An 18,074-nucleotide genomic window follows, 5' to 3' on the forward strand; every position below is an offset into this window, starting at 1 on the left:
CCAAACTTTCGCACCCCACTGTATATGTGTATATCTATATCTATATATCTATATCTATACACACAGGAATGTGCAGAAAGGGGGACCTGGGTGCCCAAGCACCCCCCTTTTAAAATACCCATAAAAAGGCCCCCTTGGCAGCAAAAATAAGCCCCCCCCACCGCACACAGGACGCCCAACCCACCACCCATGGGAAGCTCCTCCCACCACCTGTGGGAAGCTCCTCCGTATCTGGGACACTTTGGAGTAAAGAGGTCACATATAGGCTTCCTAATGTAACCATGCCTGCAGCTGTATGGGAGCAGGTAAGATGGTGTCTCTCTGACAGCAGTTACCTATCCCTCCCCCAGTATTCACAGTGACCTCTCCCTTAACCAAGCACCCACAGTGACCTCTCCCTTCACCTAGGACCCATACTGATCTCTTCCTCCCCAGCATTAGCACTACAGTGATCCTGCCTCCCCCAGCACCCACAGTGATCTCTCCCTCCCTGGTGGCACTCTTCTTGTCCCCAGCAGCACCCATAGTGACCTCCATCAGCACCTAAACTGACCTCTCCCTCCCCCAGCACCCCTAGTGACCTCTCCCTCCCCCAGCACCCCAATTACTTAACCCTTCCTGCAGCACCCATACTGACGTCTACTGATCTCTACTTCTCCTAACATCCACCCACACCCCTTTCCCCCATAGTTGCCACCCAGTTCTCACACTCACATGACACCAAGTACCTGCACCCAGGCCTGACATTGCACCCAGTACTCACACCTGCACACAGCCTTCACATGGCACTCACTATCTGCACAAAGCACCCACTTAACCAGTACCCACACACCAAGTATTCGCACCCATGTCACACCCAGTACCTGCACCCAAGGCCAGCACTGACATGACATCCAGTACATGCACCCAGATCTCACATGGCAGTACTTGCAATCTACACTCGCATGACACTGGATACCCACCTATAGCCAGAATGCACATGACACCCTGTACCCACAACCAGAACCCACATGGCACCCAGCATCTGCATTCAACACCTACATGACAACCAGTACCTCCTAGCCAGAAACAAGAAGGGAGAACCATGCGGCCACCGGTGACAGGTCCAACTGACTCCACACCATTAAATGCAGCCAGCGCTTCTGTGACTGAATATATATGTCAAGCGGAGGGACTTAGGGGTATGGTTTGGGACAGTTAGAGAGCCAGGGTGGGTGAAGGTCACATGTCACTGCAGGACAAGAGGTACCACTTGTAGTAGTACTGTGCATTTTGGGGCTGGGGGGGAGCGAGGCCACTTTTTTAATTTGAGCACCCCCCACTTAAGGACCCTCTGCATGGCCCTGTATATAGATAGATAGATAGATAGATAGATAGATAGATAGATAGATAGATAGATAGATAGACATATACAAATTTTTTATTTTGGGCAAGGTAAGAGGTTAATTTTGTAACGGGGTTTATGTATTTTTATTAAATTTAATGTGTTAGGCTGTAATTTACTATTTGGCCACTAGATGTATCCTCCCCCAGTTTACTCCTCCTGTGTACTGAACAGTACGCAGAGGAGGTAAAGCGCATATGTTTCACTTTTAAAAATGACCACCAGCATCTCAATGATGATGCCGGTGGTCGTTAATCACAGGCACTTAGATCAATGAATTCACTGATCTGTATACTAGTGGGCAGCGATGAGAACAACTGTGGTGTCGCAATGCACGTAAATAGCGTGATCCCCCCCCCCTCCTTCCATTGATATCCTGCAGGATGTCCAATGTAACAACCTACTGTGAATATAACCTTATACAAAGTAAAGGCTGGGATTACAAATTACAATTGACAAAAAAAATTGTGTGTTAGCCAAGTTGTGCCAGTTAGCCAAACTATAAGTGAGGCTTTCTAGCACTCACTTCCTGTGGCAGAAATCCGAATTGCAAGGAAGTGTATTGAAAAAAATACACTTCCATGCATGCGTACCACAACGCCAATGAGAAATGGTTGAAAATGTCTGTGGCACCATTGAATTAAATGACTTCCGGTCTATGCCCGTCGCTGTGGATGTTGACCCATAATACGCTGGTGCTTTCACGTCGTCCAATAGGAAACTTCCGGTGCATCACATTGCATCGCATCAGGTATGAAATGTCCCGTAGACTTTAGCGTTACCCTGTGGTAAAAAAGTGTGACGCAACTCAATGAAAACATTCTAGTATGAACGGGGCCTGAAGGAGTATTCTGAGAAGAGAAGCCTGCAAATTTTAAAAGGAGGCTGTAAATAGGGGCGGGTGCTGGTGCAAGAGAGCTGTACATAAAATAGAAGTGATGCTGTACATGGATAGTACACATGGAGTAGCCAGGCTGAACATGGAATGGGGGGATCAGTTGCACATGGAGGGGCAAATTGACCTAGGAATGCTAAAAGTATAAATCAGGCCAATGGCCATACAGATCTGCTGGGAAAAAAGATGACTGGTAGCAGGGCTGGGCCGAGGCATAGGCGAGAGAGGCTCCAGCATCGGAGTGCAGTGGAGGAGGGGAAGCACAACTCACTCAGCTATCCTTCCCCTACTGTGTTTGAAGCAGAGAGAATTAAGAAAAGGGGATACATGGCAGTGGCTGCAAGACAGATAACTAGAGATTAAGGTGTTTAGGGCCCTGGGGCGCCCCTTAGTCTAATAGCAATCAGTGTGTGACGGCTGGGGTGGTGGGATGGAGGGCTGACTTTGGTGTCTCAGCCTTGGATGCTGGAGGACCTTGTCTCAGCTCTGACTGGTAGATTTGATCAAGATTACTGAAACAGCCAGAAAAAAAAATATGTTTATGGCCACTGAAACTCCTAATGCAAGTCTACATGTCACAGCTGCTACAGACACCGCCTTGGGAGACATATGGTAGTAATATTTCATTCAGACAACTTGGTAATGCATGAAGAGCAGTAGGGAACAGCATGAAGTATGCTGCACAGCCTGCATAAGTGACAAGCAGCTATCTACAACCGATGTGCATATTTACACATCTCAATACAAATTAAACAAAGAAATACACACACACAAGCGCGATGTGTTGAAAAATACAAAGTTGAAGGAGTCAAAGCATTAAAGGACAACTGTAATGAGAGCAATTTGGAGGGTGCCATATTTATTGCCTTTTAAGCAATGCCAGTTGCCTGGCTATCCTGCTGAACCCCTACCTCTAATACTTTTAGGCATAGACCCTGAACAAACATGCAGCAGATCAGGTGTTTCTGACATTATTGTCAGATCTGACAAGATTAGCTGCATGCTTGTTTCTGGTGTTATTCAGATACTACTGCAGCCAAATAGACCAGCAGGGCTTCCAGGCAACTGGTATTGTTTAAAAGGAAATCAATTTGGCAGCCTCCATATTCTTCTGACTACAATTGTCCTTTAAGTTAGTCTTTAGTGAACAAATTGAACATTTAACAAGGCGGATTGCAAGTTACTACTACTACTACTATAATGACAGTCAAAATATGTCATTTAGAAAGGGCACAATAGAATTGTCAGTGTCCTGCAGACATATTACTGAATGCAGACACCTGGTGAGATCACAGCAGACACACAGTGGACTAAACATTCGAGAATGCTAAACGCAGTGGCGTAGGTAGGGTATTTGACTCCCGGTGTTGATTATTTACAGCCAGATCCACCTTTTTCCAAATGTAGGAGGTTGAGAGGGTGGTATGTTGAGCGTGTTGCTGCAAAAGTTTGGTTAACAGGATATGAGTGTGGCGCATTAAGTGCCATGTGGCAGAAATGGGCGTGGTTATGACATAATGTGGGCTAACTGTAATGTAAAAGTGTAACTCAAAAAGAGTGGGCCCAAATGTCCTCTCAAAACACAGGCTAAGCTAAGGGTCATTAGATTACACCCCCCCCCCCCCATCCCCCAGAATACCAAATGCTGCAACAATAATGCCAGAGAAGCAAATGCAGCCACTTTGACCATCAAATAATAAATGTAACAAGCAACAAGAAAATGTTACCTCCAGCACATGAAATGCAGCAAACGTTACCTCAGACACATAACATGCAGTAAATGTTATCTCCAACAGATAAAATGCGGCAAATGTTCCCTCAGACATGCAATGCAGTAAATATTACCTCTGACACATAAAACTGAAGTAAGCATTAAAGAGACTCTGAAGCGAGAATAAATCTCGCTTCAGAGCTCATAGTTAGCAGGGGCACACTGTTAGCGCCGCTAAACGGGGGTCCCTTGACCCCCAAACCCTCCACTGCGACACTTGGTCGCAGACTTGGTCGCTCCTGGAGGCAGGGCTAACGGCTGCAGCCCTGCCTCCAGTCGCGTCTATCAGCGGCGCCTCGACGCCTCTCCCCCGCCCCTCTCAGTGAAGGAAGACTGAGAGGGGCAGGGGAGAGGCGGAGATACGCGCTGACAGACGCGCGTGGGGCAGGGCTGCGGTGGTTAGCCCTGCCCCAACCAGGAAGCGCTCCCCCGCATTACGGAGGGGATTTGGGGGATCAGGGACCCCCGTTAAGCCGCTGGATAGCGGCGGTTTAGCAGGGGCACACGTGCCCCTGCTAACTCTGAGGTCTGAAGCGAGATTTATTCTCGCTTCAGACTCTCTTTAACTCCAACACAAATAAGACAATACTAAAGTTGCATTAACAAAGTCTCACTGACCATCCCATGGCGGGTTATTAATAACATCAGCCCGCATTAAAGGTGCATACACACATCCAATCTTGATTGGTAAATGTTACCACTTCTATGTAGCAGGAGAGCTTACCTACACAATCTGTTCATAGTATTTAAGATAAGTTGGATAAGTTTACATTGGAGCGTCACAGTGGGCAGTTGTTTTCCCCACCCTGTTCCTGTACATAAACACACTCTTGACATCCTAATTTTTGCACAGGCTGTAGGATAAATTTATAGAGGTATACTTAAACTTCCACTGCACAAAAGAATGGACAACAACACGATCCACTGGGGTTCACATCTGGGTAATTTTGGACTTTGATGGGGTAGACAGTAGTGGTAGTCATGAGGCCTATATATAAAAGCGTAGAGAGGAAAAATGGGTGTGAGATTTTGCTGATAGTAGAATATTGGTCATGTTACCTATATTTTACTCAACCTATTCTCACACTAACCTTCCCTGCATCTATGTGTAAAGCCTGGTACACACGTCCAATTCAATTTAAATTGGCTAATTTGATCACTTGCTTGTAACAGAAGAGCTTACCTACACAATCTGTTCTTAGTATCCAACAGCTGTTAGCCCACATACCACATGGAAGTCATAAAATTGGCCAGTAGTTGGCCAATTAAAATTGGATGTGTGTATGCCCCCTTAAAGTACCCCTGACCTGATCCCCTCTGCCCCAATACTTTTAATATTGTTTTATTACTGGTGCTGTGACTAGCACACCTCATCCCTCCTCCAGCGCCCCCGTAGCCCTCGTTCTGCGCAGTCGTAATCTTCAACTGAGCAGAACGTGGAATATGGGCCGAGTGGAAGTGGCAGTTCTTCCTCCCCTCTGTTCATCCATAATTCCACCCCTCCACTCGCCGCTATAATTCCCCTTATGATTCACTGCACACAGCGTGCCAGGGATCTGTGTTGTATGTGGCCTTGTGGCAATTGAGGTTGGATATCCTTCTGACCTCAATTACCACAAGCCCGCACACAGTGCAGCTTCCATGCGCGCTGTGTGCAGTGAATCATAAGGGGAACCATAGTGATAAGTGGAGCGGGTGGGACTCTGGTCCCCTACCTTTCATGTCCTTACCTTTCCCTCTAGATTGTAAGCCTTTGGGCAGGGTCCTCCTCCTTTTGTGTCCTACCTGATCATGCACCTCCATTACTGTGAACCAATGCTATGCATCTGAGCAGGGCCGGATTACCGACCAGGCAAAAGAAGCAGTCGCTTGGGGTCCCATTCAGAGTCAAAGGGGCCCCATCAGCACATAATCCAGCCCTTGCCATCCTGTCAAAGGACGCCGCCCGCTGCTGACTGTCTTCAGAGCCGGCTCTCCTCCTGAGTTCCTCTCCTGCTACTTTGCGCTCTGCCGCTGCCCGCTCCTCCCTCCCTTCCCACAGAGAACGACAGCTGCAGCAGGCAGAAATGATAGCAGCAGATGACAAACGCCCACTCACCTATCCGTGATACAAGCGATAGAGGTCCCATCATCTGAAACCCATCTGTCTCCTCTATGGTGCCGCCGCTTGCTCTGAACTTCCTGATTCTCAGATCAGACAGGAAGTAGGAAGTAGTAATAGTAGTAGTAACAGAACAGCGGCACTGTAGTGGAGTAAGATGGGCTCTGGATGACGGGACCTCTATTGCTTGGATCGCAATAGGTGAATGCGAGTCATCTGGTGCTGTCAATTTTCCCCACTGCGGCTGCCTTTCTCTGCAGGACTACCGTATTCACGGGGGTGGAGGCTGCATGGTGGATGTGGCTGTCTAGTTTGGGAGGAAATTGGTTGTTCAGTGGTGGTGGTGGTGGGGTTTATGCAATTCTGTCTGGGGGGCGGCTTCCGGGTTGGCGGTGTCCAGAGTTTTCTGTTATTGCCAGGCTGGAGATGCAGGGGGAAAGTGCTGCTGCTGTGATATCTAGCACCCCTCTTACAGGGGTGCCCCGAGTGACAACGTCCCGGCCATTCATCTTTCCCTCTGCATGTTGGCGCTGCTATTCCATGCATTGTGCACCCGCAGAGGAAAGCGGGCTGTTGCCCATAGCAACCAGTAGAGCGGCTTTCCCGGTGTGTCCGGCATGTTACTGTGCACACAGCAGCTGCATCTTCCCATTTTAATATGGCGGGGTGGGGGGCCCAAATCAGTTACTTTGCTTAGAGCCCCATTTAGCCTTAATCAGCTCTGCATCTGAGTGAACCTAACATGCCTAATCTCCATGCTCCCCTCCAGTGACTGATTAAGCATTACCTTGTACTCATACTGTGCTGCATGATCTGGTCTTTCTTGTATTCATGTATTGTCATTTTGCTGTATGTCACCCCTAAATATTGTCTGTAACCCAAACTAATGTCCAGCGCTGCGTAATATGTTGGCGCTTTATAAATACAATAAATAAATAAATAAGGATGGGCAGAGGGGAGGAAGAGCTCCCACTTCCTCCCCGCCCATATTTGGTGGCAGAATGGGATCACAGGGGCGCTGGAGGGGGAGGATGGTTCTGTGTCCTAGTCACAGCACTAGTAATAAAACAATATTAAAAGTATCAGGGACCAGGCCAGGGGTCAGGGGTACTTTAAATTAGCCTACCCCCTACCTATTCCTAAAGCTAAGTAAACATATGAGATAATTGTCACTAGTCTGGGATCGGGAAACGATCCCTAGGGCGATAATTTGGATCCGATGCTGTACAGACATATTGCTAGCCTGAAGGCTAACAATATCTTCTATCTATTGCTATCGAGGGGGTGGAGAGATGACCATTGGAAAATGACAGAGTAAATTCCTGCGGTGGGGGAGCAAACATAACATTTGATTGGTCCTACTTGGGCGTTGGGGCCGTTAAAGATCTGACATGACTTAGCGCCGTTACTACAAAATACAGGATTTTCTCCTCCACTAATAATTGTGGCTTGCATGCAAATGTCATGTAAATGTTATAGTAGTTGGAATTAGGTCAATGAAATGCATATCCTGCCGATTTTGATTAGCCCAATGCCAAGCTCCATATAATTTGCATGTAATTTCTATGCAAGCTGGAATTATAATTATTTTGTGGCTCCTTTCTGGAGGAGGGTAGCAAGGCTGCAACTATACACTGCTACATGATTTATGTTTAGGAACCTTTGGCTCACTTTAAGTAATGTTTGCAAAAGTTTGATTAAAATAAACTGTTACACTTTAAATCTTCTTGAATCTGTCATACGTTGGATTAAGTTAAACACAACCACACATTGAAATAACTTGCAGACAGCCATTTTCTTCATGTGCATGGTTACCTAATGTCTATCTAATAATTGGACTGTATTGTTGATGTGCTGCTATGTTAATGCAATTATGAAGCATTTAGCACTACAGAGAATTGGAGAACACAAATGGGGAGTGAAATGCTTGAAAGATCCTCTTGAGTACTATGAGGCAATAATAGATCTCTGAGTCACAGTATCCTTGCATGGGAGGTATTTGGTTACATACCTTTTATGGACCCTGCTCAGCTGGGATATCTGTATCTGCATTATACCTCCCTTCTATTCTTAGTGGCACTTCAAGTCGAGTGAACAGGCAAGATTACAATAACCTTATAATTGTGTGAAGCGAGCCTTTTTCCTCCTCTGTGTTCCTGACTTAGTTTGACCTTGGTGAAACCGCTGATTTTTTTGTGTTTTTTTTTATTCCTCTCAGAGCCTTCAAGTGGCTGCACTAAAAGTTGGGTAAAATGGCTTTCAATGTATCTCTCGCTGGACCCGGACCGTGGGGATTCCGCCTGCAAGGAGGAAAGGACTTTAACATGCCTTTGACCATCTCCAGAGTAAGTGAAAATATATATTACATTTTGTGTGTGAGAGTGTGTAAGAGAGACAGTGAGAGAGAGAGACAATGTGTGAGAGAGAGAGGTATGAAACTACGTTGTAGTATGTAGGACCCTTCAAGGCATATGCAGGAATTGTACAGCAAAGTTAGAAGCTATGCATGTGCCATATTAATCCATATCACTTTTATAACTGATTCTTATTTTGCACAAACATGCTAATAAAGCAATGCACTGAAGAGCAGAAAAGATTCATTGTGATCGCTTCAAACATCCAATCACAAGCACAACAGTTTTCCATTTGAAATTCCCTTGCACATGATTGGATGTTTAAAGGGATAACAGTACAAGTTCACTGAAGCTAAAGTGTTTCAAATGCAAATCAGATAACCAGGTCAAGGATTGTGATTGGCTGCTATGAGCACCTGTTCACTTTTGCACCTGTGTTACACCAGTTTTATGCACAATAGTTTTGATAAACTGTTTCACTGTTTAATGTAAATTAGCTTCTATAGAGAGGAACCCAATGGAGACCAGTGCTTGGTAGGATATACGAGATGCTGATGATAATACTATATTATGTTCTAGTAAAAGCACCTGACATTTGTATCTGGCTCTAATATGGTTGTTATGTTTGTAGTCAGCTTGTGCTGTTAAAATTTTGTGAACTACCTGCATGCATTTTGTTTATTAGTTATAAATTTAAAACATTTTTATTTTACAATACCTGCTAGTGTGCCAGATTTATCCAGAACAGCACAAGAAATATAGAAGTAAAGCGGAGCAGGTACCAAGATCAAGCACTCTGATTGGCTGCTCTAGGCAGCCACTCCACCTTTGCACCATTTTTGCTCCAGCTATCCTTCGTCTGTTTTTGATAAATTGGCAATATTGTTCTGATTCCTGGGCCCCCTCACCATCAGCATTCAGCTGTTTTTAAAATGTGTGTTTTATGGAAGTCACATATCATGAATATATCTTAGGGCCCTTTCACATTGTGTCTGTTGCTTTCCATCTCAATGGAAAATATTATTGCATTGTAACATGATGCAATGATATTTCTATGTGGCCCTCACATTGTGTGCGGTGCAGGAGGTACCAATGGAGAAACATACAGCATGCTGTGTGTTTATCGTGCAACATGTGTGCTTACAGTGGCAGAGAAGCATCATTTCATAGTACTATACATGTCTAATGTGGGGTACAACTTTTCAGCAGCATTGCAATGGTATCGCAGTGCAAAAGGACCCTTAAGGGTGTTGGATTTTCCCATTAACTAGTAAGAGCAGGTTCAGACTGTAAGGTTTGTATGCCACTATTTCTTCTGCTCTTTTGTTTAAAGTTTCAGTTGTGATAACTGATAAAGCAAGAAACTATAGCATAAGGGAAATCAGTGATTGCATCTTTATATAGAACATTTTCTGTCCCTCACACACTTCTGGGGCTGGGAAGGGTTGACCTCATCCACCCACTGGACTATGGTTTATTCATCAGATCACCGTGGACCTCTTATTTTAAAAAAATACAGCATATAAACCCAATAACATGATGTAGACTGCAAGCTTTCAGTATGCTACCAGATCTTTCATGTCATGCAGATCTCTCATTATCATATACAGTACATGCTTTCACTATGATTGCAACATGTAGGAGGCTTTCTCTACATCTTTACATCATTCTTAAAATTTTCTCCAGAGCACTTTTGCCATATAAAAGATTACACGCATCCTTAAAAATTTCCATAAATTAATGACCTACTTAAAATTTTATAACAATGAAGTATTTTTTTTTTAACTCTTATCTTATTAATGCTCCAATCAAATGCAAGTGATTGGAAATACTGTCTACCTTATATAGCAAATAAATAATACTAAAGCGGTATACTGAAAGATTTGCTTACGTTAATGTATTAAATACAGATAAAATACCCATTTTCCCTTGAACTGGCGAAAGTGACAGCTGTTCATGTTCTGAACAGCAGGTGCCAGTTTTATACACGTCCCTGAATGTAGTCTCCTGCACTGGGAGACATGCTAAGAATAGCATGCTGTCATTACATGTATAAGGTGTATTACTGTCAGATCAGGCTTTTAGGGCTCGTTTCCACTATCGCGAATCCGCATGCGTCCAACGCATGCGGATTCGCACATGTAATGCAAGTGGATGGGCCTGTTTCCACTGTAGCATTGTTGAGGTGCGTTTTTTTCAGCGGTGAAAAAACGCACAAAAGAGCCGCAGAATTCACCTGCGAGTGGAATGCATGTGAATCGCATGCGAATCGCATGCAATGTATTTAATAGGGAAATCGCATGCGGTTTCCCCATGCGTTTTTTGCCGCGAATTCGCATAGGTACCAATGTAAATTCACACAGGCAGTGACATGGTTAAAATCGCATATACCCTCACCTATGCGAATTCGCATGCGAATTTGCGGCAAAAAACGCATGGGGAATCACATCCGCATGCGATTTCATCAGCGGTAGAATCCAGGTGATTCCGCACCGCAATAGTGGAAACGAGCCCTTACAACTGTTTTAAAATACTGAAATCTTGGTTATGTGGATGCATTTTGGTTGTAAGGTTGTGTGATATCCAGTGGACACTTTACTAATATTTGTAGAACTGATTTCTATGTGTATGTTAAAATTAAGGAGGCTACTATTGTACAGATATACATAGTCATTTTAGCCAGAAAGGAGTAGCAGGGTATCCTTTGTGAAAGGATGTAATGTTGTCGTTGGTGTTGGTGTGGTAAACTTGAGCGCAGCGTAGACCGTATATTAATTGCAGCTATATTTTGGGCACCAGCGGCGCACCATAATCAGTAGCTACAGGCGGCAGAGATATCAGTAGAGGGAGTTTTTATCAGAGGAGATCACAGTGCAGATATTGGTGGGGGGGGGGGGGTAGATTCGTGTTAGGAGTAGGTAGAGGGAGGTTTAGTGTGAGAAGATGGTGAGGTTAAGTGATAGTAGATTATTGGTAACAACAATTACTGATATTCTACAATCGGTATTAGTCAGACTATCAGTAGAATATCAGTAATTTTACCAATATTCTGCTAGTTGCTTCCTCTGGCGCCTAAATTATGCTCCCTTTTTCAGGTATTCTTTTTGTCCCTATTGGGAATCCCACTGTATGTTTTGAAGGAAATCTGTATACAGCAAAGTCCCCACTATCTGGATCTCAGGCAACTGGAAGTCTCAATTAGCCGGCATGCCTGAGGGGATAACAGGGTCTGTTTTGGGGGGGGTTTGGAGGGGTTTGCAAGCCTTAAAATACTTGCCGAGCTTCCAGTGATGTCCTGTAGCTCCAAGCGGCCTCCTAGCAGCTTTTCGGTGTCCATGCAGGCTCCCGGCATGTCACCTGACCCAGCACAGGTCAGGTGACATGCCGGCAGCCGTACACGGAGGATGCCGGAAAGCTGCCAGGAGCCTTCTATGAGCTACAGGACGTCACTGGAGCCAGCAAGCACTTGTATCCAGCATCAGGCGATCCCCAGTGGTGCCAGATACTAGGGACTTTGCTGTATTAGTAACTTTATGTGTCTAGTTTGTTAGGTAGTAGCAAAATAGTTTCTGTACTATGTTAGCCAAAGAAATTAAGTAGCTAGACAACATAGTTTTTCGGTAAAGGAGTAGTTATAGCCTAGCACGGTCTGGCTACACAAGGATGTACATAGGTAAAGCCAGTATTTAAATAAAAATGAACACAAAAATGTAAACTTCTGATTTGTGCATGCAAAAGTAAAAGCCACCTCAGAGGAGTAGGCCAAAACCAGGATTCTACAAGGTTGTACATCTGTTGCTATGGCATAATTTTCCAAATTTGTATTAGTCGTAAAACGCCTTCTTTAAGTTTTCAGGCCCAAGCCAGGGTGTAACAATGCCAAACCAATGGAATAATTTCCTCCAAATGCTACATTAACTATACACTGGTAACAATCAATCATGCGTGTGACTTTGAATAGCTGTGATCATTAACAAACTGTACCCCTCCTACTATGCTTACACCACTCTCACTCTTGGAAAAATGTATTAGTGTTCCAAATCATGAAGCTTTGTATACAGTGTTGGTAGGGTTCTTTAGTGAAAAATGTATACTTTGCTAATAGCTTCTCAGCTATGCCACTGGATCCAAGTGCCACTTGTGTTAAAGACAACAGGGCCTAATTTATTTTATGCACAGGCAAGTCAGGCAAGAGATAATCATAAGTCATTGTACAAAATGGCCAGGATTTATGGGAAAACAAAAGTCTGCTATTAGCTGCTAAAGGTATGCAAAGGTGACCTGATTAGTTTCAGGCAATAGTGAGGCTTTCTGAAGGATAAGTGCATCGAAGTACCGACGACAATTTAAGTGGCACAGGGGCCCCTGAGTAAAGGTAAATTGGGGATCCCCTACCATCCCCAGCAAACTCAGCCCCTGGGGCTGCCAAGCCAGCTATCAACCCACACCCCCAGTATCCCACCGACTGCTCCCCGGGGCCCCTGAACAATGTGTGGCCGCATTGTAAAAACTGACCTGTCTTGGCTGCTCTATCCATGCTCCATCCTCCTGACTCTTCTCCATGACCCGACGCATGTTACATCAAAATGAACTGTGCCGGGTCATGGAGAAGAGGTAGGCAGCGGCAATTAAGATGGAGCATGGACACAGCAGTGTTCTGGAACGGGGGAGTTATTACAATGCAGCCACATATCATGCAGGGGCCTCAGGGAACTCAGGGACAGTTGAGCGGAGACCGCATGGGGGTCCAACAGCAGTCGGGGACCCTGGGGCAACTGCCCCCTTTGCCTTAATGGCAGTGCCAGTCCTGGAAGTACCCATGCTCGCAGCAAGAACCTATTTTTAAATAATAAATACAGTCTGACCTGTTGCAAAAGTACATTCTTTGAGTTCAACCTGTATAAAAACAAAACAAAAAACAAGTTATTGCTATAGTTGGAAACCGTTGACACTAGCATCAATATAGATCTGTTGTGTATGGTCACTTATGATCCTCACTGACCCCTGGTTGGACAGATATGATTGGTCACCATCCACTAGTCAATATTTAGTCAATGTTTCTAGCATATCTGATCACTGTGACAACATCTGCAGGTAAACTATTGATTCCAGCAAGCCGACTGATAAGTGTCCAATTAATTTGGGACAGTTTATCAGCTGATTCTGTGATAAGGCAAAACAGTAGTTTTTATCGATAAGACAGGGGATAAGCGGCATGGCTAGGAATAAAGCTACTGGCCACAGCGGTTTATCAAAGAGAAACCATAACCAATAATTGAGCTTCATCCCAATCAGTAGCTGATGCCCCCTTTCCCATGAGAAATCTTTACCTTTTCTCTAATAGATCATCAGGGTGCTCTGTATGGCTGATATTGTGGTGAAACCCCTCCCACAGTGTGAAGTCCATGTCCCTTTCTTTTAAAGTGAACCTGAAGTGAAAATAAGCTTATGAGATAAGGAATTGTATGTATAATGCATATGATAATAGAACATTAGTAGTAGAACTGCTGTTACTGTTTAGAATCTACACTCTGCCTTCTTGCTGCCTTCTTAGCTGAAAAAGAAAAGTAATGACCCTTTGAACTTTCCAGCACTTTTCCAGCTGTTTTAGCTTTTATTTACTTCTCATGAAACCAGACTTCATTTCACAAGCTGTTCGACAAGCTCTTCTGCATAGATAACAAATCAAGTTTTTTTTACTCTTGCTGTACTGTAAAACAGAAAGGAGTTTCACATAATTTCTTAGTAGGGCTAGTACTATATGTGTAAATTTGCAATGACAAATAAAGAATGACACCGAGAGCCTGATATAGTGTAGTATGTACTGGTAAGGATGAATTGATAGAGTAAGTATCTTTATACTCACAAGCCAGGGTTACCACTCAGGCAACTACTGTAGATGGACGTGGGGAGATTAAGCCCGTCTCCACTAAGGGTTAAGGAGTAGCTCTCCGTAGATCAGAAGAAAGGGGTAACACTCCTCCACCAGGGGTGGACTCATATAGTACAAGGTGAGCAGAGGCACCAAAAGTGTAAAAATAGATAAAACTTTTATAACATGGGGAGGCAGTGGTGGACTTACCTCCTCCAAGTAGACACATAAACATATTAATGTTTAAAACATAGAAAATGTATTTATACACTCCAAAGTTCTTTGCAATGCATTTCGCAGGTACGACCCTGCTTCATCAAGCAATGAGGTAGGAGTATGTGGCAAATGCAGGTCTCAGTCTGGGCCAAGCGCCTCTATATGTGTAAATGTTTATCTCATAATGTCACATGTCACTTCAGGTACGCTTTAAATAAGAATTCCACAAACTATTAATGTACTTCTCAAATGATATCAGTTATTGCAATTTATGTTCACACTTTTTTACCCTTTTTCTTTTAAACCATACTGAAAAATCACTGAAAATATATATAAAAAACGACACATAGTACATTAAACTTATATTTTGCACAAATCATGTTGTCTTCTACATCCTCAGTTGCAAAAACAGAAGTGAATTCCAAAGACTTGAATGGTATGGTTTAAAGTAAAACACATGGGAAAAATGATTACCCATGAAAATCTTCTGTCAGTCATAAGACAGCAGATGGGCAGTAATTCAAAGCACTGCAGACAGACATTTTAAATGTTTCACAGAAATGGCTATATTATTAATACATGTGGTAAGATGGTGAAGAGAGCAAGGGTGTGCAGTAACCCATAAGAATCAATCACAAGTAATTTTTTACTGCTGTGACTACTTATATTACTATTGTTAAATGTTGTCTCTTACTGGCCCCTTACAGAGCTATTTGCAGTACTCAGATGTTCATTTGACATCTTGAATGGTTTAAAATACTATACATAGTTGCTCATAACAACCACTGTTCTCTTTATCTGAATTTGGCCCTATTGTACAAAATGCCTGTAAATTTTCCATGCACAAAGAGTGCACGTAAATTTTACCAGTGCTAAGGCACGAAAAGCACTGTCCATTGACATATTTGCCCCACACACCTTAGCGAGGTAATGGACGGGTTGGTAAGGTAATGTGCATTACACCGTAGGCCATATGCAATTCACTGTTTCTCCTGAGTTTTCTCCTAGTAGATCTTTTTACATCTTTGATTTAAAATAACTTTTTTAGCACTTTGCAATGGAAAAATTACCAAAAAGTAGATGAAAAAGTACTGTCAAAAATTATTTTAAGTATATTCTTGCTTACTGGTGGTGTAAAGGGCATTTTATTTACAAGTTGTTAAAATATCACTCGGGAGAAAACTCAAGTGACAAAGTGAATTGAATATGGTCCCCTGCGTTATCACAGTAACAAGTCAGGTGGTAACAACGTAACGGGTGGTGCTGCACTGGCATTAGTACTGGTAAAATTGCCGTGTGCTCCCTGTGCGTGGCAAATTTACTAGCTTTTTGTACATTAAGCCCTTTATGACATATTAAACAATGCAACTCCATTGCTGATCAGCAGTTGTAGTATCTCTTCTCTTCATTTTATTAAATGAAAGGTAATCTAAAATAAAGTTAGGTATACACCAGGGGCATAACTAGAAACCACTGGGTCCCCTTGCAAAACTTTGGATGCCCCCCCTCCCCCCCCCCCCCCCACTCCTCTCTTCCCCCCTCAAAACAGAAATTGGAAAGGCAGGCCAGGTAGGATAAAAAAACATACTTCCAGTATAGGTAGCCTGGTGTAGGTGCACCCAGTATAGGCAGCGGGGTATAGGTGCCTCCAATATAGGTAGCCAGCTATAGGTGCCCCAGTGTATGTAGCCTGGTATAGATGCATCTAATATAGGTAGCCAGGTAAAGGTGCCCCCAGTATAGGTAGCCAGGTATAGGTGTCCCCAGTATAGGTAGCCAGGTATAGGTGCCCCCAGTGTAGCTAGCCAGGTATAGGTGCTCACAGTATGGCTAGCCAGATATAGGTGGACCAGTATAATTAGCCAAGTATATTTGCCCCCAATATACAGTAGGTAACCAGGTATAGGTGCCCGCTGTATAGGTAGTCAGGTTTAGGTGCCCCTACTATAGATAGCCAGTTATAGTTGCCCCCAGTATAGGTAGCCAGGTATAGGTGCCCCCAGTATAGGTAGCCAGGTGTAGGTTACCCCAGTATAGGTATAGGTTCCCCCAGTAAAGCTAGCCAGGTATAGGTGCCTCCAATATAGGTAGCCAAGTATAATTGCCCCCAGTATAGGTATCCAGGTATCCAGGTAAAGTTGCCCTCAGTATAAGCAGCCTGGAGGGGAGCAGCGGGCACACCCAACTGGGGGGAGGGGGCCTGACTCCCCCCTCCCTCACCTCAGGCCCTTCAGCCCTTCGCCCTCCAGAATTAGAGCAGCAGCTGTGCAGGTAGACCCACCTAGAGCTGGGACAAGGTCCTCCCGCACCCAAGGCTGAGACACCAAAGTGTGCCCCTCCATCACCCCCACCCCAGCCGTCACACACTGATTGCTATTAGACTAAGAGGCGCCCCAGGGCCCCCAATCCCACCAACACCTTAATCTCTAGTTATCTGGCTTGCAGTCACTGCCATGTATCCTCTGTTATTATTTCTCTCTGCTTCAAACACAATAGGGGAATGATAGCTGAGAGAGTTGTGCGCCCCCCTTACACTACGCCCTGAGGCTGGAGCCTCTCTCGCCTATGCGTCGGCCCGGCCCTGGACCCACCTCACTTCCACATTCCATGTGCTTGGTCTTCATGCGTGCCGGTCTTCTCTGTCTCAGCAACTCACTTTCTACTTCCGCTAATCAGGAAGTAGAGAGTGAGCAGCGGAGACCGAGAAGAGCAGTGCGCATGAAGATCCAGCGTATGTAATGCGGAAGTACCAGACACTGCTCTAATTCTGCAGGGGGGAGCACTGAAGGGCCCGAGGTGAGGGAGAGGGGAGTTGGGCCCACCTCCCTGTGGCTGTGTGTGCCCGCTGCTCCCTGCTCCTTCACTGTGCCCCACCCCCAAAAATGGCCCTGCGTGGGCCCCAGTGCAGGAGCCTCCCCCCAGGCTTCTCACCCCGGGGCTCCCCCGCAGTTGCATCCACTCTGGGGGTGATTGTTACACCCCTGGTATACACCCTGGTTTAAACATGGGCCAAGGTATTTGTTAAGGACTTTTGCCCAAGAATCTAGCATGCTGAAAACAGTCCTCTAGCATTGCCTAAAGATCTGGCATTGCAGATCTTTAGTGACAATGATACCCAACCGACCCCCAAAGCGCATTGTTCTTTTTCTTAAAGGACCACTATCACGAAAAAAGTAGGCAGTTAAAAACCTGACAGAACCAAGGTTTTGGCCCAGTCCATCTCCTCGTGGGGATTCTCAGGGTTTTCTTTGTTTTCATCAGCATTTCCTGAACAACAGTTTAACTGCCAAAATAGTAAGATACCAGCCAACCTCCCTACTCACTTGCACATTATTTTCTCAGTTATGCCTTGCAACTGCTGTTCAGGAAAACAAAGAACCCCCTAAGTATCCCCCATGAGGAGATGGACTGGCCCAAAACCTGTCGGTTCTGTCAGATTTTAACTGCCTACTTTTTTCCCAATAGTGGTCCTTTAACCATG

The 18,074-nt window shown here is 44.6% G+C and overlaps 1 protein-coding gene and 1 long non-coding RNA gene across 6 annotated transcripts in view; one reads left to right on the forward strand and one right to left on the reverse strand.

The window, feature by feature from the left end:
* LOC137536408 (uncharacterized) overlaps nt 1–13,402 on the reverse strand; it is a 125,133-nt gene extending 111,731 nt beyond the window's left edge. Inside the window, exon 1 of one of the 2 annotated variants that reach the window (XR_011024558.1) lies at nt 13,371–13,402. This is a non-coding gene — a long non-coding RNA (uncharacterized lncRNA). Of the gene's footprint in view, nt 1–8,162; nt 8,495–13,370 lie in introns of those variants that run through there. The other variant, XR_011024557.1, reaches the window with a different exon arrangement.
* LDB3 (LIM domain binding 3) overlaps nt 1–18,074 on the forward strand; it is a 332,821-nt gene that overhangs the window by 34,611 nt on the left and 280,136 nt on the right. For 3 of the 4 annotated variants that reach the window (XM_068258596.1, XM_068258600.1, XM_068258599.1), the window contains exons 1-2: nt 8,163–8,249; nt 8,370–8,496. In XM_068258596.1, the coding sequence (XP_068114697.1) occupies nt 8,404–8,496 (93 nt within the window). In that variant the 5' untranslated portion in view covers nt 8,163–8,249; nt 8,370–8,403. Of the gene's footprint in view, nt 1–8,162; nt 8,250–8,369; nt 8,497–18,074 lie in introns of those variants that run through there. The other variant, XM_068258597.1, reaches the window with a different exon arrangement.

This window comes from Hyperolius riggenbachi, chromosome 10, assembly GCF_040937935.1.
Source record: "Hyperolius riggenbachi isolate aHypRig1 chromosome 10, aHypRig1.pri, whole genome shotgun sequence".
Classification (NCBI taxonomy): domain Eukaryota; kingdom Metazoa; phylum Chordata; class Amphibia; order Anura; family Hyperoliidae; genus Hyperolius; species Hyperolius riggenbachi.